General features: G+C 35.8%; 1 protein-coding gene across 1 annotated transcript in view; it reads right to left on the bottom strand.

Annotated features, from left to right (window-relative positions):
* Positions 1-1843: 1843 nt before the first annotated feature.
* The window catches only part of ZMAT1 (zinc finger matrin-type 1), a 38086-nt gene continuing 13904 nt past the window's right edge, over positions 1844-26025 (bottom strand). The window contains 12 exon segments of the mRNA XM_047715589.1: positions 1844-3530; positions 3532-3784; positions 3786-4026; positions 4029-4238; positions 4241-4327; positions 4330-4352; positions 5807-5906; positions 13979-14178; positions 14180-14261; positions 16368-16542; positions 16620-16721; positions 23389-23495. Coding sequence (XP_047571545.1) covers positions 3036-3530; positions 3532-3784; positions 3786-4026; positions 4029-4238; positions 4241-4327; positions 4330-4352; positions 5807-5906; positions 13979-14178; positions 14180-14261; positions 16368-16542; positions 16620-16721; positions 23389-23495 — 2075 coding nt within the window. The 3' untranslated portion in view covers positions 1844-3035.

Below are 26025 nucleotides of genomic sequence, written 5' to 3'. Positions count from 1 at the left end.
GTCTAGATGAGCATATTAGTCTTTCAAACTAAGCATGTAATAAAAATCTCAACATTTTCACATGTCATGTCTTAAAACTATGCCCCCTCAAATATATTTTTGTATTGTCTTCTACAGCCAAAAGCATTAATAGTAACACTATTAAATTTCATCTTGCTAGATTCAGCCTCAACTCCAGAAGTAGAGATGATTTTGGGACCTGCATATATATTTAAATATCTTGATTTATATTGTCACCTCCCAGTGCTGAGAGGCAGAAGTTAAGAGCAGGACAAATTTGCCAAAGTCAGGCTCCAGGTCTTTGTCCCCAGCTTCAACCAGAAAATACTTTTTGGTTAATAGAAAACTAATTTTATGATAGAGTTAACATAAAGGTTTTTTTTTTAAAGATTTTATTTTATTTGATGGAGAGGGAGCATGAGCGAGTGCACAAGTAGGGGAAGCAGTAGGCAGAGGGAGAGGGAGAAGCAGGCTCTCCACTGAGCAGGGAGCCCAATCCCAGAACCCTGGGATCATGACCTGAGCAAAGGCAGAAGTCCAACGACTGAGCCACCCAGGTGCCCCTAAACTTTATTTTTGTCAAAACGGTTTTTGTCCTAGAAATTTTTGAAACCAATTTCTAGAGCAAGTCCCTGGTAACTTTCCCAAGAATGTAGTCAACAGCACACACTTTTCCCTCTCCCAACTTGCCACCCCACCTAATTTAAATTATTTTAATGTTAACATTTTGTATGATTTACACAATGTTGATGAAATTGTGTGCTTCTAATTTTAATAAATCATTGATCTATTTAAGTTATTTGGAAAAGATCATAGCAATTTGGTGTCTTAGTGAATATTCTGATGATGTATAGTTTTGAATTTCTACCCTCCACCCTTCTATAAAAAATGGACTTCTGCAAAATAATTCACCAATTCTAAAAATGCTTACAATTCAATAATCTTGTCTTGCGTTTTCTGTGGAAAAGAGCTGCATTTTTTGCCAAATTCAGAAAAAGATCTTGCCATTCGTGCAGCTAATTCACAGTCTATTTGCTCTGCTCTGGTTCTTTCCCCTCTCCTTTCACCACTATACCAGATGTGTTAAAAAGAGAAGTAGTAGTGTAGCACCAAATAATCTTATACCAACCAAAGTCTTGTGGAAGAAACGTTAATTTGAGAACTATCTAACTCCCTTTCAGACTATACCAACCTGGTATAAACCCAATCAATCATATTATGCTTCGGCTCACATTTACCATTTCAACAAAATCTCAAGGAAAAAGGACTATTAATGTTGGCTACATGCAGATACATTACCATCTAAATTTATTTACCTTTTTGATAAGATTAACACACCAAGGGAATACTATAGCCTGTTTTTCCTATTCCTAATGACTCCATGTTGGATTTTGATAATATTCCCATAAAGTCACATGGCAACTTGATGGTACAACTGAGACCAGAATCCTGGGATTTGGACTCCCAGTATTACTCTTTCTACTGTACCATGGTGATGTTCAATATTTACAGGAGGTGCTAATCATAAAAAAAGGGAGCACCAGTGTAAAAAAAATCAAGATGAAACAATTTAAAGGTAATGTACTCTCACGGCCCTCTCCCACTTGGGAAATTATTCCTTCTTCAGTTTCAAGTTATTTAGTTGCTCGAATTTTTTAACTTAAAACTGAACTCAAGTCTGCTTCTACTAAGCAAGATGTGAAATAAATGAAATTATTACAATCTCACATTGTGATCTCCTAATAGGTGCAAACTGCATAATTGTTTCTCCTCTCATTCCCCAAATAAAATCATCTTTGGCTGGCAAATGATTGGTTCCACAAAACAATATGTAGAAATTAAAACACTTTATTATAATATAAACTTTTGCAGAATATAGACTGATTTTGTATCAGTACTTTTTGAGAGCTTTTTAAAACTATATATCATCTAAACTTACTATAGACTTCCATTTTCACTTCCAGATTTAGAAAATACAAAAATACACTGCAAATTAGATTTAACAACAAAAAAAATCGGTCTAAGTCGCTTCATACATTTTTCTTGAAGAAAACCAAGAAACAAATAAACACACAACAACAACAATAAATATCAACAACACTAACACAAACCTAAACAAGGAATGGATTCTGTAATGCCTGGTAGTTCTCTCATTTAAAATAAATGATCTCCCATGGGTAAATAATTCACCACCACAGCAATTTGATGAACAGAAGTAGGGACAACCTCATTAAACAAAAATACATTATATGTAAGAAAACGTAATTTTTCTTTTAAGAAATGAGGAAAAGTAACTTGAGGACAAGGCATATTGAATACTTTTACTTCACTTGGCTTTTGTTAGAGGTTAAAGTTAACTGTTCACTTAAGAAAATTCAAATAACAATTTCATGAAACCAAGCTCTTCAACTTATTTCTTCAACTCAACCTTAAGGGAAAAAACTAAAAACAGTTCAAATCCAAGAGTAGACTCATCCCAAAGCACTATCTTTCTTCAACAGGTATCCTTTTCTTTTCTATTCTTGTGTTGGTATGTTGTTCTTTCTCAGAGGCTAGGTTTATGCTTGTTTCTTCTTTCAATTCATTTTCAGTTTTTACACCCTGCCCCCAAACTAAGCTTTCCTGAATTGACAATGACCATATTCACCTCTTCTCTTCTTCTTTGGATGTTTTTGTTTTTTGTCTAAATCCATTTTCTAAACTGATTCCTTCAATTCATCCTTAGGCAAATAAATGTTCAAATTGCTAAAACAGACTCCTCCAAAAACATTGACTCTGGTCTTTTCTTCAACAGGTTTCCTTTTCTCTTGTTCTTGTTGTGTTTTTTATGTTTTTCTTATGTTCTTTCTCAGAGGGTAGGTTTAAGCTTGTTTCTTCTTTCAATTCAATTCCAATTTACACACACAAAACCTAAGCTTTCCTAACTGACACTGACTGTATCCACTACTCCTTCTCTTTACTAGATGTTCCTGTTTGTCTAAATCCATATTCTTAAATATTTCTTCAATTCATCTTTGGGTAAACAAAACTAAAGCTCAAAATCCAAGAATAGATTCATCCCAAAGCATTTCCTCTTCTGTCTTTTCTTCAACAGATTTCTTTTTCTCTTTCTTGTGCTTACGTTCTTCTTTCTCAGTAGGTACACCATGGCTTTTTTTCTTTTTTCGATGTTTAAGCTTTCCTGAACTGACACTGACTTTATCTCCCTCTCTTTTCCTTTGTCGGATGCTCTTGTCCTTGTCTAGATCAGTATCCTCACAACTCTTTTTCCTTTTATGCTTGGACTGCTCTTTCTCTGGCCTTTCTTCGCCTTCCTCCAGGTGCCTTCTTCTCTTCTGATGTCTCCGTTTATGACCTGCTTGATGGTCACTGGTACTGTTTTCTGAAGAGAGGTGCTTGTAAACTTCAGATTCTACACTGTATGGGCCAGAGTTATTTTCTTGCTGACTAAGGCTAAGGGGTACTGGTTTTTCTGAGAAATAGTCTCTGATGGGCTGACAAGAGGTCATGGAGTCTAGTCTCTGTTTGCTTGTCATTAGTTGGTAAGCAATGAAGTAACTGGTTTTCTACTGCTTGTGAAATACTGTATGATCCTGTATAGGTCTGGGAAGCCTCAAATGGGAGTTTTTGCTCAAACATTCTATGTTTGGGTCTGGAATCAACCATTTCTTTGAACTTATGGGTTTCTGTAGAGCTATCACTAATCTTTCTAAAACAAGTCTTTGGCTCTAATCCTCTGGCTTTCTGCACTTTGATGTAATCTTCAAGTTCATCTTGGAAAGATATAAGTCCTCTTTGAATGAGCTGGTAACCGGTGATGTAATTGGCTTTCTACTGGTGAAATATTATATGGTTGTTGGTAGGTCTGGGAAGTCTCAAGTGAAAATCTTGGCTCAAACATTCTTTGTCTGGGTCCAGAATCAACTTCTCTGTACCTACGGGTTTCCACAGAGTTCTCTCTTTTCTTTCTGAAACAAATCTTTGGATCTAGTCCTCTGGCTTTCTGCACTCTGATGTAATCTTCAGTTCATCTTGGAAAGAGTCATAGGTCTTCTTTGAATGAGCTGGTGAACAATGAGGTAACTGGTTTTCTCCTGTTTGTGAAATACTGTATGATCCTGGGTATGTGCGGAAAGACTCACATGGGAGTCTTTGTTCAAACATTCTATGTCTGGATCTGGAATCAAATACTTCCCTGTACCCACGGGTTTCCAAAGAACCCCCTTCCATCTTTCTGAACAAGTCTTGAATTCCAGTCCTCTGGATTTCTGCACTTGGATGTAATCTGCACATTCATCTTGGGAAGAGTCTTGTGTCTTTGAATTCTCACTAGATTGGTAACAATGGATTCTCTGCAAAGAAGACAGCAGAAAGTTCTTGTTACTAGGTTATTTATTCTGAATATTTTCTTTGCTTTCAAAAGATTAGTTTGGAAAAACAAAAACAACAAAAGCCCAAGCAAATTTAAAAAAACCTACTGCAATATAAAGCTATAAATCATCACTTTTTACACCAAAAAGAAGCAGCAAGCAGGGACAGTCAGATACTTCTCATGTACCTCATGATTTTTTTTTCTTTTTTTTTTTTTAAAGATTTTATTTATTTATTGACAGAGAGAGATCACAAGTAGACGGAGAGGCAGGCAGAGAGAGAGAGAGAGAGGGAAGCAGGCTTCTTGCTGAGCAGAGAGCCCGATGTGGGACTCGATCCCAGGACCCTGAGATCATGACCTGAAGCCGAAGGCAGCGGCTTAACCCACTGAGCCACCCAGGCGCCCCACCTCATGATTTTTTATACACAAAAAATTTTCAGGGCTGAGATAAAAGGGAAGATGGGTACAAAGATGTACACATAGCTGCTATTGTCTTAGTACTTAAAATGTAAGGCATGTTGGGATATGTGGAAAAGGATCAATAATATTTAATGCCCCCAAATGGTCTGATCTGAATGTCACATTGTTTTAGAAGTTTTAATTAGCTTCTTGTATAGATCTACAAATGTAGTGGCTATTTATTCTGGAACTCTGAGATTTAAAAAAGAGTCTAAATGAAGATTAATCAGGACAATTTAGCTCCTAAGTATTCAGACTCAAAGTAGAAATATTTTCTACCAGAATAAATAATGTAACAGAAACACTATGGTTTGATTTTTTAAAGCAACAAACCAAAATACAATAGTTAAGTGCCCCTCTGTCCTGCTACCTGACTTATCCAATCCTTAATGTCCACTTAATCCTCTCTTAAAACAATCAAATAGAATGGAATAAATATTTATTGAGCTCCTATTATATGTCAGGCCAGGCACCTTACAAATATTTTTTAACATTTCATTATAACCACTTCATATTGGAGCTGTCCAAAGTTATATACTTGTTAGAAACACAGATCTGATATTCCAATCCAGATCTGTCCAACAGCAAGACCTTTGTTCCTAACCACTGTACCTTGCTAGAAGGATGATGAACAGATCACTGTATCTCCTGAAACTAAGCAACCTTCCAAGACTTATTTGAGTTTATATGGCTCAATGAGAATGATCCTTTAGTATTTCTGTCTGGTCAGCAGGGGTGCCAATTATCCAGTTCTGCCAATACTATCATGGCTAGGAAAGTCCCCTAGGGGATTTAAATACCATCACTTTTAGCAGTATCAAATACTATCACCTACAAATGCCATCACCTACAGCAGTATCAGCTCATAGGGAAATGAATGCCTAGAAAGTTTATAAATACATGCAAGGGTACTTGACAGAAGCCCTGCTCTTTGGTGTCACAGGAGCATTTTGGTAAAAAAAAAAAAATACTTACTTAATTTGGTGTTCGCTTCCTTGCTTATGGGACCGGAACATTTCTAAAGATGTAAAGGTGATATTACAAATATGACAAACGTAGGTTCTCATACTAAATGCTGAAAAAATAGAGAGTCCAAGTTAAGCAGGTCACTGTGGACACATTAGAATCACAGAACTGGACAGGAATTTACTGAGATTATCTACTGAACTTTCCCAATTTGAAGATAAGGTCCAGAGAGGTCAAATGACTTGGTCAAAGTCAAAGAGCCAGTTAGTAATAGAGATAACCTCTCGGCGCTCATACTTCTTAATTTAGAGCCCAGAATTCTTTACACTACATCACATTGCTTCTCTAGGCTTGGACTCTTTCTTAAGAAACTGCTATCTGCCTGCCTATTGTTTTCTACATCAAAGTGCAGCAGGCACTTCAAATTTAGTACGCCCAACCTCTTAATCCCTTAACCAACCTTTCTGCTTGCTCCTAATTCTTTTTCTGCCCAACAAAAACCTGAAAGGTCCCAAAAGATTAAACAAAAGCAAATTTTTACTCTCTTACCTGAAATCACTGTAGTGCATTGTTTACCGAAAGTAATTTCCACAGACAGATTTTAGAAAGGAGAGAGGTTCAGTGAGCCCCACTCTCAGGATAAAGCTGAAAGCAAGATTCTAAAACAAAACTACTAGTTACCACTTCAAAAGAGTCAAGAACTATAGATTACCAGCTACCTTTCTATTCTGCTTCTTAGGTAGAATTGAAAGCAGGGGATAAATTAATCTTTATTTTCTTAACTTCATTATTCTTCCACTTCCTCTTTGGTCAGAAGTAGCAAATTAATAAATTTCATAAGCTAATATGAAATAATCCCACCTAAAGAAGAGGCAACAAATTGGTGGCTGCAGTAATTTTATGGGTCAAGAGTAAGGTCATCTTTTAAATCAAGAGCCATTTAATCATCCAAAGGATGCTAAATAATCATTATCAAGTATACTGGCTTTGTCCAAGCAAAGATCATTCCTAGAAACAAGAGAATATTGTCAAGGGGAAAGAAATCAATAATTTGGAAGAACATGAGGAGTCTGCTTACAATGACAGCATACTCTAGTGGGCCCAGGAGAACTCAGCAGTTTATGCCAAAGACTGAATGAATGATTCCTCATAACTATCCTCCTGCCAATGCTCTGATTTCATGCTCTCCAAGTCAATTACAGATTTAATTTGGTTTCCCATATTGTTTGATCCTAAAAAAGGGATACTGGGTGATAGATCCAAGTTTTTAAAAACCTTGAGGACTGAAAAAATATTATCTCCTCCTACCATAATCAATACCAGAATGACAGTGTATTACTTAAATGACAGTGTTTCCCAGACTTCTCTGCTAAGAATTACTTGGAGTATTACTTAAATATAGACCCCCAGTTCCCTCCATGGAGAACATGATCCACTGTCTCTATGAGAGGGAATTTGTATTTTAACAAATCAGGTAATTATTCTTAGAGAATGTGTGGGAAATACATTAAAGGAATGCCTTTCTTGTTCTTTGGTTATTTATCAGTGTTTGCCAAGTTTGTTTGTGGTCCAGTCATTCTGATTGAGGTTTATCTACCATGAAGATGCTGGACTTCCTGCAAAGCCAAGGTCTAAAGCCAGGACTATGGATGCTCACAACAAACTTTTCAAAAAATTATTAATATCCTTATTTAACAAGTGCAAAAATTAACATTCAGATTTGCTTGGCCAACACCATACATTTGAGAGCACCGAAATTATGCAAGATAAGCAGGAATCCTGATTTCCTCTAGGTTAGTGGTTCTCAATGCTAGCTACATATTAGAACCATGTGGAAAACTAAAAATATTCATGTTACAGCTCCACATCAGGACCATTTAAATCAGAATCTCTAGGGTGGAACCAGGCTTTCTTACTTTTTGAAGCATTCTTTTTTTTTTAAATATATTTGACAGACAGAGATCACAAGTAGGCAGAGAGGCGACAGAGAGAGAGAGGAGGAAGCAGGCTCCCTGCTTGAGCAGAGAGCTCAATGCGGGGCTCGATCCCAGGACTCTGAGATCATGACCTGAGCTGAAGGCAGAGGCTTTAACCCACTGAGCCACCCAGGCGCCCCTTGAAAGCATTCTTAGATGATTTTTATATAGCCATTGAGCACCACTGCCTTAATATTGAGGCCAATGTCTTCATTATGATTATAAACTCAGATTAGATTTTAGGGGGTTTTTACATATTTGTTTAGTGCTTATAAAGTATACAGTATACATAATCTTCTCCTCAGTTTCCTCTTTTGTTTTTTTTTACAAATTATATCAGAAGATTATAATATAGGTAAATATATGGGTTTAGAGAAGCTGCTGGTCACATATAAAGGTCCAGAGGCAGTTCTGAAAACTCTGTGGTCTGATTACTATAACCTTAGCTCTTGTCTTTTTCATATACTGATATTCTTTATCTTTTTCTAGATATAAACATCTCAGAAAATAATATATAAAATGGTGTAAACACTTTCTGTGAAGATATGAAGCCTATTTATTGGCTCCAAGATCAAATTCCTGGTCTAATCCTTCTGTAACCTGCCTCCACTATGTTTATCTTTTCCTTTTTAATTGAAATATAATTAATATATAGTGTTACATTAGTTCCAGGTAAACAATATAATGATTCAACAATTTATACATTACTTAATGCTCACCAAGGTAAGTATACTCTAAATCTCTTTAATCTATTCTGTTTCTTATCTTCTATTCTTCCATCTTGGTCTGCTCCTTGTCCCTGTCCAGCTCTGCTGCCCTCAGCTCAGCTAGGATTCCTTATTTCTGACTTCATTCACAAACTCAAGCTTCTTCAAATCTCATACCTTTCAGAATTTTCCATAACCAAACACCTGTGGTGCCCATTTTTTTCCTAATCACAGCTCTAACTTATAACTCCCCAGACTGAGATCTTTGTTTTCAAAGCACAGATTGGGGGAGTACGTATCTCTATAGTCTACTGTTGTGGTTCTCAATCTTAGCTCTATATCCTAATCAGTTAGGGAGTTAAAAAACAGAAAACAAAACACTAATGTGTAGGTCCTAGGGATTCTAATTTAATTGATTTGTGGGATGGCCTGAGCACTGAGATTTCTAAAAGTTCCTTGCATAATTCTAACATGTAGTCAAGGTGAGAACCATTGGTCTAATAGCTTAAATGGAAAATAACCAATTGAGAGCCTCGTATAAAGAAAAGTACAGCTTAATGTGAATTTACTTTATGAAGAAAAATAGAAAAAGTCTAATTTACCGTTTTTAAATTACAACAGGAGAACAAACATTTCAAAAAAAGGTAACATTTGTTAAGCACCTATTCTGTGATGGGTACTGTGCTGTTTCATTTCATCCTTTGAAAATCCTGTGAAGTAGCCTTATTTTCACTTTACACCTGAGGAATCTGAGGTACAACTGGGTAAGTGACTTGAAACATATCTCTCAATCTATGTTTATCCTTCTATATGACCTGCCTTTCAATAAACAATTAGCAATAATGAAAAAAAATTATGTACTTATTACCATATAAAGTGCTAAGATGGATATTGCAGAATAAAATATAATCTTTTGTCTCAAGGAGGCTAATTCATTTAAGGGACTATAATTAGCACAACTCTCAATGAACAGTGAAGTCTATGAGGAATCAGAGGAGGGGGAGAATATCAGCAGCCAGACAAGTGAGGGAAGTTATGATGGATCTGGGAGGATAAGAAGGATTTGGATTGTAAGGAAGGCATATAAGGGCATTCCAGGGGATGAAAACAGTATCAGATATGGGAGAGACAGAAATGAGCATGATGTGTTGACTTCAAATAATCTGTTCAAAAAACACTAAGCACCTATGTGGCACCAAACATCACGCTAGATTCTATGGGTACAGGATGAATAAAATGGGCAGGTTGCTCACAAATGCAAGTGAGAAACATATAAATAAAGGATTTCAATCTCATTTGGTAAAAGGTAAGAGGTATGCTTAAGGGGTATGGGAGCTCAAAGAAGCAGAGGCACTTAGCACAGTATGGGGGTCTGTGAAGGCTACTGGAAGAGATGATGCCTTAGTTAACTTGGAAGGATGAACAGTAGTTATCTTGTTGAAAAGAGTTGAGAATGGTATTGTATGGAGATGGACTAGCATGATAGAAACATAGAAGTGTTTAAAAGAACTTCTTAAAATTTGGAAATGTTGTAGAATAAAATATAACAGGACAATATGGGAGAGGCAAAAGGGTGTCAGGTCAGAGAGATGTAAGTGTTATGCTAAGGAGCCTAGACTTTTTATCCTGTGTATTGGGAAACCTTGAAATGCTTTAAGTAGTAAGTGACATGGTCAGCTGTGTGTTTTAGAGAAGTCTCTCCTGTAGCTGCAATATGTAGGATAAATTTGAGAGGAACAAGCCTCAAAGTAAGGAGACCACATGTATGTAAAAACTAGACAAGGCAAGAGATAAGGAGGGCATGATGAGGTAGAACACAGTAGGGATAGGCAGGAGCAGGGAGATTGGTGAAATATACCATCAAAACTGGAAAAACTAAAAAGAAAAAACTGGCAAAACTTGGTGACTGATTGAATGTGGGAGATAAGTTTATCTGAAAGGTGTGAGAGGGGGAAGCATAGAAGAGTGGAAGAGCGTCCTGGACAGTGGTGTGGGTTTTAAAATCATTGCTGAGAGGAAAGTGAAGGAAAAGGTAAAGGATTAAACAGGACGACAAGTTTACAGATATTGGATTCCAAGACTCTATCAAGGTACCCAATCTCTAGCTTTACATAATTTTCCACAGCGTCACTCAGTATCCAGAATGTAAAAGTAGAAAATGGGGACTGTGGAACTGATCCAGGGTTGAAATCTTGCTACTGAAGAACAAGGAGTAACAATGAGGTATATGTAAGGCCCTCCAGGAGGTTGTTACAGGATTGAAGTGTGAAATAATGATAGTGGAAATGTAATGGAAAGGAAAAGTAGTTCTAATAAGATTTGATAAGACTTGTTGATGGACAAGATAGAGGAAAATAAAGTAGTTGAAGATGCCCTCAAAGATTCAAATGTAGGTAACTAAGAAATGGTATGACAGGCAAAGACAGGAATCTTGGGAAATTTAAGTTGGTTTTAGAGAAGATTATTAATTCAATTTTAAGTATGTTGAGTTACAGGTGAAGGTGAGATATCTAAGTACAATAATGAAGCTAGAAATTAGTAAGATAAACAAAACAAATACAATAAATAAAAAATACATACATACTTTAGTTCCATATCGTTATGGTAGCCATTCCTGTGCTAATAAGATCTGGGCTGGATGAGGGACATGAAGAAAGCAGTGAGAATGATAAAGACAGACAGAGATTAGGTATAGTAGGAACATATAAACAAAACAGATGGAAAAAAAGGCAGAGACAGAAAGAAGGGAGAAGATGGGTTGATGAATGAAATAGTCAAAGTGTCATATATTAAACTGTTTCTGTCTTACCACTTGCTTGCTTATATATGGGCTTCTGCTGTTCTGTTCTTTGAAATTCTCATTAGCTAATTTAAATTCTCCAGCTATTTTTTAATCCTCAAATGTTTACTGTTCTTAAAATGGAACAGTCAAAAGCAGGGCTGGAAATTTGTTCTTTGAGCTCTATTATACTAATGGTCAGCCTTCCTCCCTGGCCAGATGAAAATTTCACCAATATCCTTCCCTTACTCTAATAACCTTGAAACTTCAAATGCTAACATGACTCTCCCTTTAGAAGTGACCAGGCTATATACACTTCTCATAGCTGACTCAGTTCTAATTTTACCTAATGCTGGCCTTTAAACTAGAAGGTACTTATTTCAGATATCTTCACCCTAGCAATAGGAAAAATACCCTAACAATTAGTTAAAGCTTGTCATTTCTCCAAACATCTACTACTTTTAGAAGCTCTACCACTTTTTTTTTCATTTTATTTCTTTTCAGTGTTCCGAAACTCTACCTTATATTACTACTTTTGCCTAAATCAACATTCTTCAAATTCCTAGATAAAAACATGGATCTCTATGTAACTTTTTGGGATATGTTGAATCACGTTAATTAGGAAACTTAAATAGTATAAACACAGGGTTAGCATTCATATATCAAGATTAGTAGTTCACTCATTCTATATTAAACTAATTGCTATTGAGGGAGGCCTACTCTGTGCCAGTTTCTATCGCTAGCACTGGAAATACATTAGAGTTAGGTGAAATCCCTTCCCTCAAAGACCTTACACATTCTAGTAGGAGAAAGACACATGGAGAGAAAATTATACATGCAGGTTAAGGAAGCACAGCAGATAAGTCTTGAAGGAACAGAAAAGGCTTCCCAGGAAGTAGTATGTTAAAGAATGAGTAGGAATTAGATAAAGAAGAGGAACATGGAGATGTTTCAGGTAAAATGGCAGCATGAAAAAGGGCACAGAAACATGAAATAGGGTAATGGTTTCTGGAAACCATAAGCAGTTTGTTGGTTCTGACCTATACAGATATGGCAGGAAGTAGCAGGGGATAAGCCTGGAGAACGTATGCAGGGAAAGATGATAAAGAGCTGTGAAGCTTAGATTTTTATCCCCAGAAAAAGGAGAATCAAGTGAGGATTTTAAAGTAGGGAGTGACATGGAAAGATGTGCACTTTAGGTGAAACACTCTCATGGTTAAATTGAGGGTAGATTTGGAAAGACAAAACTGATGATAGGGAGAGTGGTTAGGAGGCTGTGGCAATATTCTAGAACAATGCTTCTCAAAATTTATCGTGAGAACAAATCACCTAGTGATCTTGTCAAAATGCAGTTTCTGATTTAGTAGGTCTGCAGTGAGGCCTCAAATTCTTTTTTCTAACAAGCTCCCAAGTGATGCTGATGATGCTGGCCACAAACCACACTTTGAGTAGCAAAGCTCTAGGAAAGATGCGGAGGGCCTGAGCTAGTATGGGAAGAGTAGAGCTGGAGATAAGGGAACAGGTAAAACAGTCACGGCTTGGTGTTTCATTAGATATAAAAAGTGAAGAAGGTAGTGTTGGGGAATTCACAGTTAACTACAGGTTTCTATTCCGAGTGACTGAGTGGAATTGAAATGGATATGAGGTATCCAGGTAAAGCAGTAGCTGCCAGTTGGAGATATGAATCCAAAGCTTGACAGAAAGGTCGTAAGCATACAGACAAGAGATGAAATCAGGGGAACAGCTTAGATCATGTTTGTAGAATAAGGTCAAGAATGGAGCCACAAGAACACCTACATTTAGGTAATGCATTAAAAAACATCCCCCAAAGAAAACAGAAAAGAAACAGACACACAGAAGAACCAGAACATAAGGAATTACATATGACAAAGAATAGGGCTTCAAGGTGGGAGAAATGAACATTTTCACATGAAGCAGAAAGTTCTAGTAAGAAAAGAATTGAAAATAACAGCAAGTGGAGGAAAAGAAGTGGATGGAAGGGAGAATATGAAAAAGGAATAAAATACACTAGTAGTGAGAAGGTGCCTGTGGGGGGAAAAATGAAAAAAATATATGGTTAGAAGAGCAAGTGGATTATTCCAGTCAGGATCAGAATCTTTATTGTGCCTGAATTCTTGCTACTCTTTCTAGCTCTTCTGTTAATTCTCCTTCCCACTTCTACCACTCTAAATCATATACTTCCTCAATGAAGGTTTTCTGAACCATGGTATTTCACTCCTCTAGTTACCAAAAATATGTACACAAAAATTCATGCCTGTAGCCTCTTGCAATGAAGTGTTATAAACCCAACAAGTTTATACACTTGCTCCTTCAGGGAAAATGGTATATCCTCATTTGTATTCCCAACAATGACTAGCCTAGCACCCTAGAGACACTTAAGCCATACTTAGTGACTGAATAATATAAGCACACAACACTAATTAAAAATACTTCCTTATGTACCTATGACATAACGTGGAACCATGGGGATACCTATATTTGATCCTACAATTAATAAATGTCATCTAAACTTTTTGAGTCTCATTTTCTAGAAAACCAACAGACAGAACTAGATGGACTCTGAAGTCCTTACTCATCTAAAATTGTATAATACCATCAGTACTAGCAACCTACAGCAAATTGATATATACATAAGTCGGTATGTTTTATAAAATATAAACTTCCTATGAAAGAGTTTTGGGATATTTTTACTGTTTACCATTTGCATCTGATTTTGCTGGAAGAGGTTTCTCTCTTATGTTGTCTACAAACTTCTTTCTAGCTTCATTTCTTTTGTGTTTTTTCCCAACATAATGCTGTTGGGCCATTAATGGACTATTAAAGGAAGCAGGACAGAGCTTGCAATACTTGTTTGGATTATTCAAATCCAAAGCACTGCTGGAAGAGGAAGGCATAGTTGTCTTTAATCCCACCTGGAGGAGGCTTGACAGCAAGGGGCTTCAGAAAAGTTGATTCTGCAGAAGTAGTAAGAGGCACACCTGCTGAAATAGTTGTAATGAGAAGTAATCAACATATATTCAGTTATTAGAGCTACATTCATTACAAAGTATTAGGGGAATTCAGAATTCTTTGAAAATTGCTATCTCTGGGCTTTTTTCCACACAGGGCTGTTGGATAAAGGTACTCAGGTTAAAAAGAATTTACTTTTCTGTGGGAATAGAATTTTTTTTAAAAAGATTTTATTTATTTGACAGACAAAGATCACAAGTAGGCAGAGAGGCAGGCAGAGAGAGAGGAGGAAGCAGGATCCCTGCTGAGCAGAGAGCCCGATGCAGGCTTGATCCCAGGACCCTGGGATCATGACCTGAGCCGAAGGCAGAGGCTTAACCCACTGAGCCACCCAGGCGCCCCAAGGGAATAGAAATTTGAATACAAGTCTGTCACCAGGTTTCTTCAACATAAGTACAAGAAGGAATATTCAACATCAGGCATTGGCTAATTATATTTATTGGAATAATCAATGAAAGCATGAGAGCTTAGGATGGTTCTTAAAATTAGTGAGGGTAAAACAGATGGTACCAACTTCTGAGCTGGTGTCTTTCTTGAGTACCCCAGTAAGTCTATCCAGTCCAGATTTGTGGTATTTGTGTCAAAATAAAATTTATGCAGTTGTTTAAGTCTATAAAATTATGTTTCTACAATTGTAGTTACTTCAGAGTTCTTACATTTAGTATCCCACATGAGCTTAAATTGATGAATTTGGGGGACTGAAAACAAGACTTTACAAGATGCTTTCTATTGTAGGGCATACTGATTCCAACCCTCTTTAGAAGATAGGAAGACAAACAAATACACAAAATTAGAGACACTAGAATAAGTTTAAAAATAATTCTGGTTTAATTTTTTATATTATTATTCACAGTATTCTTTTATTTATTTATTTATTTATTTTTATACAATTTTTTTTTATTTGACAGAGAGAAAACAAGTAGGCAGAGAGGCAGGCAGAGAGAGAGGAGGAAGCAGGCTCCCCACTGAGCAGACAGCCCGATGTGGGGGCTTGAACCCAGGACCTGGGATCATGACCTGAGCCGAAGGCAGCGGCTTAACCCACTGAGCCACCCAGGCGCCCCTATTTATTTATTTTTATTATTTCAGTTAGCCACTGCATAGTACATCATTAGTTTTGATGTAGTGTTCAATGATTCATTAGATGTTTACAACACCCAGTGCTCATCATTATAGAAAACAGTATGTTTTAAGGTAGGGTGAGGCCTCCCATATGAGTTGGAAATTTATGTTGGTAAATTTTCCATACTACGCATGCCTTATTCCTAAAGTGTTGAAACTAGTGAGAATGTAGTATTATTTTTACAGAGGGTTAATCATCTAATTTTTTATTCTAGCACACAAATTTTTCAAAATACAAGTTCAGTTTTCCAGGGTGTACTCTGCCACCTTAGGCCAGAAGCGAGATCTTTAGGTTAGATATCTCATGGGCTGATGACTCAACATCACTGGAAGGAGGAAAGAAGCAATGTTTTATAGTTCTGTGTGTCTTTGTGATCTAGCATAAAATAAGTACCCATTACTGATTGATGATGTTGGTGGCACTTTATATTTATAAGAGGAATGAAATGAACTATCAGGGTAGAAGGAGGTTCTGTAACTTATTTTTTTGCTTATAGTTATAGTCAGAAAACACTACACCATAACTATATTATAGTGAAAATACTGGTGTGAACATATAGTGAGATAATGTTCTAGGAAGAACTAAAGAAGAAAAAATGAGATTGATGGCAAGGAAAAGAAGAAGAAGCTAAGTGAGATTTTATGATCTGATTAGAAAATGGAGAGCCCAGGCTGCTTTTTGTTGTTTCTTCATAGCAGCATAGCAAATCACCTGCTTTCATTTGTATTTAATAAACTAAAAGGTAAAGGTCATAACATTTCTTAAAATTCAGCTAGCAATTATAATCTCCATATTAAATGACAAAGACACAGAAAGAGTTAACTGGGCAGAAGAAGAAGAATCAAGTTATTACTCCAGAGTGAAAGTCTCTCCAATAAAAAAATGGATAGTGAAGTTGGAAAAAAAATGATCAGGAGACCCTGTACTGAAGCGAAAGAGGTGAATGTAATCTTACCCATTTCTGGCTGAAATCCTGATGGAGATGCCTGATCATGCTCCTCCATTAATTGCTTCAGTTTTTTAGCATGGACTTTTCCCACATAGTGAGACTGAGCAACAATTGGGGAGCTAAATATCATGTTGCAGAGATCACAAAATTTATTTCTGTCTGCTACTTCATTTCTGTGGACCTGAAATAAGCACAATCTTGTTAAAATGATTTGATAACTCAAAGTTTAGAATTACGACATCAATGTAGGCCACTTACCTGAAAATTCCTAACATCCATCTTCATTTTCTTACCAGGCACTTCATTTTGTTCCCCATGCATTTGAAAATAAAACCTAACATTTTGAGCATGTTTTTCACTCTGAAAAAAGATACAATATGACTTCGTTTATGCAATAACAGAAGCACCCTGAGTTTACACCTCTTTGGATTTGAGGATAGCACTTGTGAGTTGTAATATACGTGGTATTGTACCATGTTTATGAAGGAGCTTCACATGCTTTTTTCAAATCTCTGAATCTCATAATGAAAATGCTATAATTAGAGATCAATAACTTTTATGTTGTTGACAGAGACTCCTGGTTGCTTCCCAATATCAAATTTCTTCTTCTTAGTTACATGGCTTGGGCAATATACCCAGCTAAAAGACTGCATGTTTCAGCCTCCCTTTCCACAAAATGTAACCATGTGACTAGATTCTGGCCAATAAGATATAATCTGAACCACTGGGTGAAAGTTCTGAGAAATCTCTTTAACATGCTGAGGGATGAGCCCTTCCAACCTTCTTCCCTTCTGTTTCTGGAATTAAGATCATGGTTCCAGCAGTCATCTGGGACTTTAGGGGATCTGAGGACAAAAGCTAGTTTAGCAGAATAGAAAGCCAGAAAATGCCTAGGTTCTGTGCTGCTTACCTCTCAAAATTCTTTTTTGTGAAAATTTTAAACCTTCTAAGTTAAGCATATTAGAAAAATCTCTAAAAAATGTGTAACAAAATAAATAAGAATAACAAAAATGTTGGTGTAGGTAGAAGGGAAACTAGTATTCCTGAGCACATGCTGTGATATAATCACTATCTATAGAATTTTAAATTATGAAATATATCCATCTTGCAGAAAAGCCAGGAAATAATACAGTTGAAGCCCATACCCACCACTCTGTTTTAACAGATGTTAACATTTTGTTATCTTCCTTTCAGATCTCCTTTTTAAAAGAGACAAAATTATATATATAGTCCTATATCTTGTTATAAATACCACTCAATATGCGGTTTGTCTTTTAACTTTATGATGATTTTTTTAATTTTATTTTTTTTTAATTTTATTTATTTGACAGAGAGAGATCACAAGTAGGCAGAGAGGCAGGCAGAGAGAGAGAGGGGAGGAAGCAGGCTCCCTGCGGAGCAGAGAGCCCGATGTGGGGCTCGATCCCAGGACCCTGGGATCATGACCTGAGCCGAAGGCAGAGGCTTTAAACCAATGAGCCACCCAGGCGCCCCTATGATGATTTTTTTCATGTAAAATTTCGCCACCACATATCTTTATTTTAAAGCTATAGTAATGAGGTGAAACTACTGTACAGAAAGGCAAACAAAGCAATACAATGCTACAGAATAATAACCTCAAGAAATATATATGAAATTTAGTATATGACAGAAGTACCACACAAACCAATGCAGAAAGAATGGACTGTGAAATAAACAGTGCTGGGACATCTGGCTATCTGTATGAAAAATTGTCATAAACACCTCCATATGCAAAATTAATACTAGATGAGTAAATATTTTAACATGAGAAATAGAACTTTTAAAGGTATTCGAAGAAAATGAAGGGACATATCTATATAAGTGCAAAAAATGGTTGTTTAAACATCTAAATATAAATACAAAGGGAAATTTTAATAAGCGCAACATCCTTAAAACTCAAAACTTCTTTGTCAAAGATTAATTGCCCCTACAGCTGTGGCTTCATTTCCATTTCTTTGTGTCCTCTTTAGTTCCTTTCATCAGCCTTTTATAGTTTTCAGACTATAGATCTTTCCTTGCTTTGGTTAGGTTTATTCCTAGCTATCTTACTGGTTTTGGTGCAACTATAAATGGGATTGATTCCTTAACTTCTCTCTGCTGCTTCGTTATTGGTGTATAGAAATGTAACAGATTTCTGTATGTTGATTATGTGTCCTGAGACTTTACTGAATTCGTTTATCAGCTCTAGCGTTTTTGTTGGAGTCATTTGGGAACACTGGACAGCAACATGGAAAAGAATGAAACTGGACTACTTTCTTACACCATCCACAAAATAAGTTCAAATGGATTAAAGAGCTAAATGTGAGAACTGAAACCATAAAAATTCCAGAGGAGAACACAGGCAGTAACCTTCTCTTTGACATCGGCCGTAGCAACTTCTTTCTAGATATGTCTCCTGAGACAAGGGAAACAAAAATACACTATTGGGACTTCATCAAAATAAAAAGCTTCTGCATAGTGAAGGAAAAAACAACAAAAAGGCAACCTACGGAATGGGAGAAGATATCTGCAAATGACATACCTGATAAAGGGTTAGTATCCAAAATATATAAAGAACTTACCAAATCCAACACTCAAAAAATGAATAATTCAGTTAAAAAATGGGCAGAAGACATGAATAGACATTGTTCCAAAGATGACACCCAGATGGCCAATAGACACATGAAAAGATGCTCAACATCATCATCATCAGGGAAATACAAATCAAAACTACAATGTGGTATCACCTTATATCTCTCAGAATGGCTAAAATCAACAAGACAAGAAACAATAGGTATTGGCAAGAGTGTAGAGAAAGGGGAACACTCTTGCACTGTTGGTGGGAATACAAACTGGTACAGCCACTCTGGAAAACAGTATGGAGATTTTTCAGAAAGTTAAAAGTAAAACTACCTTATGATCCAGCAATTGCACTAGTAGGTATTTACCCAAAGAATACAAAAATACTGATTCAAAGGGATGCATGAACACTTATGTTTATAGCAGCATTATCTACAATAGCCAAATTATGGAAACAGCCCAAGTGTCCATTGACTGATGAATGGATAAAGAAGTGGTATATATATACAATGGAATATTGCTTAGCCATCAAAAAGAATGAAATCTGGGATGCCTGGGTGGCTCAGCTGGTTAAAGGTCTGCTTTCAACTCAGGTCATGATCCCAGGGTCCTGGAATCCAGTCCTGAATAAGGCTTCTTGCTCAGTGGGGAGCCTGCTTTTCCTTCTGTCTGCTCTGCCTGTCACTCCCCCTGCTTGTGCTTGTCCTCTCCCTCCTTCCTCTCTCTCTTTTTCTCTCTCAGACAAAAAAACAAAATCTTAAAAAAAAGAGTGAAATCTTGCCAGTTGCAATGACATGTATGGAGCAGGAGAGGGAGAGTATAATGCTAAGGAAGTTAAGTCAGAGAAAGACAATTACCATATGATTTTACTCATACGTGGAATTTAAGAATAAAAGAAACTAACAAAGGGGAAAAAAGAGAGATAGAAGCAAACCAAGAAACAGATTCTTAACTATAGAGAAAAAACTGATGTTTACCATAGGGGAGGTTAGTGGGGAAATGGTTAAATAGGTGATGGGGATTAAGGAGTGCACTTGTGATGAGCACCAGGTGTTGTATGGACGTGCTGAATCACTATTTTTTGTACACCTGAAACTAATATTATGCTCTATGTTAACTAACTGGATTTAAATAACAAGAAACATTCAAAACTTCAACAGTACTATTCTATTTACATGTGCAATAAATACTATACACTGAGATAGTCTGATAGTATTAACCAAGCTGTATACCAAAGAGGAAAAAAATCATCTTTTCAAGTAGAGATGTGTATGGAACTGCTTTCAAATATATGGAAGGTTATGTATAATTTTGATTGATGATTTAATAATCATAAGCACCAAACTAACAGATGGCACTGAAATTTAAATTAAAAAATAGGACTACATTCTCAACAATAGCCAAATAGGGAATGCGCCCAAATGTCCATCAACTGATGAATGGATAAGATGTAGTGTGTATACACACACACACACCACACATACACACAATGGATGTTACTCAGCCATAGGAAAGAATGAAATCTTGCCATGTGCAATGACATGGCTAGAGCTAGAGAGTATAAATGCTAATGAAATAAGTCAATCAGAGAAGACAAATACCATACAATTTTACTCGCATGTGGAATTTAAGAAACAAAACAAACGAGTACAGTGGGAAAAAAGAGAGGAGAGAGAGGATGAACCAAGAAATAAACTCAACTACAGAAAACAAAGTGATGGTTAACAGAGGAGAGGTAGGTGGGTGGGTTAAATTGGTAATGGGGACGAGGAATGCACTTATGATAAGCACCAGCTGTTGTATGACGTGTTGTTCACCTAAAAGTAGTATTGCACTGTATGTTAACTAATTGGAATTATATAAAAATTTGAAAAAAAGAAAAAATTGGTAACCTATAAAATCTATAATAAAATCCTTAACAAATGAAATTTTAAGAAACATGTACAGCTCATTTTCTCTTCTTATTAAAACCATATTGCTTTTCTTTTCAAGTATGAGGGCTATAAATCTCAGGAAAATAAATCAATACCTAACTCCTAGGGCCAAGAGAACTGTATTTTTTTAAAATTTTTTACAAAACTATAATATATTTTTATCCCCAGGGGTACAGGTCTATGAATCGCCAGGTTTTACACACTTCACAGCACTCACCATAGCACATATCCTCCCCAATGTCCACAACCCCACCCCCTTTCTCCCAACCCCCCTCCCCCCAGCAACTCTCAGTTTGTTTTGTGAGATTAAGAGTCACTTATGGTTTGTCTCCCTCCAAATCCCATCTTGTAGAGAAACTGTATTTTAAAATATTCTCACTCTAGCTTTTTAAAATTTAGATGAGAAATTCCAGTGGGGAATGTAGATTCTGTCATCTTTACTGCTTTTGTGTATGTCAACTTAAGTAGTCTACCATTTCGCCTGCTTTGGCAGTGTACAGTCTTTCACTGTAGTTAGACAGAAAAAAAACCATATTGCTTTTCAAAAATGTACTTTGGAATCTAAACAATTCAGTTTAAAAGTACTTATTTCATAATATAATAAACTTGGCTCTCAGGAAGTCTAGCTTTGCTCTCTCCATATTTTCCCAGAGCAGAAGAGCTTTTCAAAGGTTCAGAATTCTATAAAATATTTTTAAAACCCAGCCTTTCTGAAAATGTATAACCTTTCAAAGTACTAGAACTGGCAATACTTTAAATATCAATTTCATTTTATAACGTGCCAACTTTTTAACTATAGGCTAGTAGCAAATATTTTGTAATTATACAATGTGTAAACTTATTTTTGTTTGGTTTTTAATATCATAAATTTTATTTTGCAATCCTATTTTTATTGCCTGCATTATTGCAGAGTTCTCTGAAGATAAGAACATTGTATTATTTACAATTTAATCCTTATAACCATCCAAGTTCTGAAGTATTGGTAGTTCTTATAAATATTTATTAATAAAAAATGCTATAACATTACATAATGCTTTATTGCCTTAAAACATTACAAAAAATAAAAAGATGTAGCAATAGGACAGGTGTCCAGAACATGCTCTTACATGAATGAAAGAAGTAAAAACAACATATAAAAATTATATTTTGTTAAAGTGTGTGTCTGTGCCCATTGTGCGTGCAGAAGCATAGTGGAATCATATCAGCAAAAGAGAAGTTAAATGATAGTTACCTACAAGTGACAGAATTATAACTGGATGCAATTTCTCATATTTTGTTATTTTCTATACTATTACTTCATAAGCTCACAAAAAGCTATTTTCTCAAATTTAAATTCAAATGGTTTGAATCACAGTTATCACAGAGCCCCTTGATTTTGTGTATCTCTTTACTAACTCCAAATCTTTGAACTATGGGGGCTGAGGATGTACTCGGCACTGTCACATATTTGATTTCACTTAATTCTCATGAGCCTAGTAAGTGAGATTTTACCACCCCAATTTTGCAGGTTCAAGAAACATGCTCAGAGAAGCAAAGTGACTTGCCCAGGGTTACACAACAATGATGGGGTTAAAGCCTGAATGTAGGTCCTCTCAATCCATAGCCAACAAAATTTCCCTATCTGTAATTATAGTAATTGAATCCCAGTCAACATAAGAACTGAAATATAGCTGCCAGTAACATTTGCAATGGACAAGATGAAGTGCGTTTTAAAAAGTAAAGCTGGCTTTGTATTTTTTAAAGTAAATTTATTTAGTACCTTTGGTAACCCAGACACTAGATATGAAAGAAATCCAAAAGCTCATCCTATGATATAGAAATGGGGTGGGGGAGGGCAACACCAAATGAAAGAAAAGAACACTGGACTTGAAATCAGAAGAAATCATTTTTAAGCTTGGTCACACCAATGATGCTATGAAGAATCATGACCCCTCTGAGTCTCAGTTTTTAAATCAATAAACCAAAGGAGTAAGAACCTTAAATATTCCCTCTCCTAGCTTTAGAATCCTATGGTTCTGCTTAAAAAAATGCTAAGTCAAGTGCAAGACTGGTTCATTTTGTTTTTATAGCCCTTATTTACTATAAAGGAAGACTCGAGTTCTATAATATCCCTTCTACTCAAGCTTTATAATGCCTCCCTTATATTTACTACAAGGACATGAAGGATAGTGGCTTGATGACTACAAAGGGAGGCAGAATGGTGTGAAGAAAAGGAAGAAGCTTTGGAATAAAAAGAACTGATTTTAAACCCCAAATCCCCAAACTTAAGCTAGTAAGTTACTGACCCTCTCTGAGCCAGTCTCCTCATCCATCAAAGGGAAATAATATCACCTACTTTGCAGGATTTTCATAACAATCAAAAACAATAAAATAGGAAGTTTATTGGCTACATTTAAAAACCTCCTTTAATGAGTGTAGAGGATAAACAAATATATAAATACATGTATACATTAAACCATAAAAAATAAAATAAAAACCTCCTTTGGACTCTATTCCCATTATTTTTAACCTACCTCATAATGTGAAATCCTTTGTGATTCAAACTGTAGCACCACTCCACATATATTACAAAAGTTATCTGTATAAAGTTCAGTCTTTTCCTGTTCATTCCAAATCATATCTATGAGTAAAATAAAGGGAAGTGAGACTGTATATCACATTAATGATATTGGAAGTATAATTTTTCATTCACTATCTTATTTCTTATGTCACAAATCTGAGTGCTTATGAGACTACAGTAATAGCTTTTTGCTTATTGAGGATACAATTCAATATGGGTATATTAAGTAAATTTCTAATCTCTGATACAGGAAGAGTTAGTTGGTATGATAAGTCTAGGCAATATCATTCCAAAGGAAAAGTTATGGGGTTATTAATAACTTCATGAGCTTCATGGATGATCTAGAGTACCCATAATGAAAGGCAGGATTAAAAAACCTAGCCTTGGACTTTTGTTTTACAAGAGATAATCCTAATAAAGCGTTAAGGACTGTCACTATGGCTATGTGACAAGCTATGGCTCCAGTGTTTATCTTCTTTGTGGTTGGAACCGCAAGAAACTTTGGTCATGGTGGGCAGACCATCCTCCATTGTTGTAAAAAGACTGCATACCCATCTGGCAAAACATGTCTCACATAAGCCCCTCAAAGTAAGGTTCATGTAAGAACATCTAGAAATTATGCTATAGTTTTCTCACTGTAGTAATAACACATACTGAAACCTTTCTGCATTTACGCTTGAGGTCTACAGTTCTAAGTTTCTTAATAGCTACAATGTATTCTGCCAAAGTTTATTATTTATCTATAAGGGTATAAATCACAAAGCATAAAAATTTTGCTCACCATTTGGCTATTTAAATGAATAAGTTGATACCACATATTCATAGAGAAATGCCAAAGATACATTAAATTGATAAACCAAGCATACTGGTAAGATTTTGAATTTCTCTTTAAAATCTTTAACTAGTAAATATTATAATTGTTGGCAAACTATAAATATAAGTATAACTATATTTATATAACTATAACTATAACTTACATTAAGATATAACTTAACTACAAATATAACTTATTACCAAAGGAAATTTCCCATTGTAGAAGAAAAAATATAACACATCTAGTTCCCAACACTAACAAAAATTAATTATACACCACACAGAAAAAAATATGCCAAGATATAAATTAATTTAAAAGTGGTTAACTCTGGGAAATGGGGCTAGAAAAGGAACAAAGGGAGAAACTCAAATATTTTTTATTCTTATCTTGTTTTAATTTTTACAAAACACATGTAAAACTTTCTATTTAAAAACTTTAAATATATTAATTTTATTTTTAAGATTTATTTATTTTAGAGGGAGTGAGTGTATGAGCAGGGGAAGGGGCACAGGGAGAGGGGGAGAGAAAGGAATCCTCAAGCAGAACTCCCACTGAGTGCAGAGCCCAATGTAGGGGCTCAATCCCAGGACCCTGAGATCATGACTTGCGCCAAAAATCAAGAGCCAACCACTTAACTAAGCCACCCAGGCACACGTAAAGATTTTTATTTTAAAAGTTATGTCAGATATCTTCAAATAAGCTTAATTTCAGTATTGCTATATGAACTAAAAGGCTTTCCTTAAAAAATTGCTTGTCCAAGATAAGAATAACTATAATTAACATCATTAATTATCAGGGAAATGCAAATTAAAACCACAATGACATATCTCTTTACACCTGTGAGAATGGCTAAATAAAAAACACAAAAATTAACAAGAGTTGGTAAGATGTGGAGAAAAAGGAACCCTCATACACTGTTGGGAATGCAACATTGGTGCAGCCACTGTGGAAACCAGTATGGAGCTGTCCTCAAAAATTAAAAAATATGGAGGACATTGGGAGATGGAGTGGAGAAGTGATTTGGGGAAATTGGAGGGGGTGACAAACCATGAGAGACTGTAAACTCTGGAAAACAAACTGAGGGTTTTGGAGGGGAGGAGGGTGGGGGTTGGGTGAGCCTGGTGGTGGGTATTATGGAGGGCACGTATTGCATGGAGTACTGGGTGTGGAGCATAAACAATGAATGCTGGAACACTGAAAAGAAATAAAATTAAATAAAATAGAAAAAATCTTTAAAAAAATTAAAAATAGAATTATTGTATGACCTAGTAATTCCACTACTGGGTATTTACCCTCAAAAAACAAAAACACTAATTTGAAAAGATAACACACCCCTATGTTTATTGCAGCCTTATTTACAATAGCCAAGATGTAGAAGCAATCCAAGTATCTATCCATAGATGAGCAGATAAAGAAGATGCAATGTATATATACAAATGGAATATTACTCAGCTAAATGAAATCTTGACATTTGCTACAACATGGATGGATCTAGAGAGCAGAATGCTAACTTAAATCAGTCAGAAAAATGACAAATACCATACCATTTCACTCATACATGGGATTTAAGAAACAAAACAAATGAACAAAGTAAAAAGAGGCAACCCCAAAAAGCAGATTCTTAAATACAGATCAAAACTGGTGGTTTCCAGAGAGGAAATGGGTGGGTGAAGTGGCGAAACAGATAAAAGCATTAAGGGTACACTTATCCTGATGAACACTGAAAAACATACAGAATTGAACTAATATAATGCTGTATGTTAATTATAATTTAAT

The sequence above is a fragment of the Lutra lutra genome, chromosome X, assembly GCF_902655055.1.
Source record: "Lutra lutra chromosome X, mLutLut1.2, whole genome shotgun sequence".
NCBI classification, from domain to species: Eukaryota; Metazoa; Chordata; class Mammalia; order Carnivora; family Mustelidae; genus Lutra; species Lutra lutra.
Note: the sequence above shows the minus strand (reverse complement) of the source record. Positions and strands in the feature narration are given on the sequence as shown.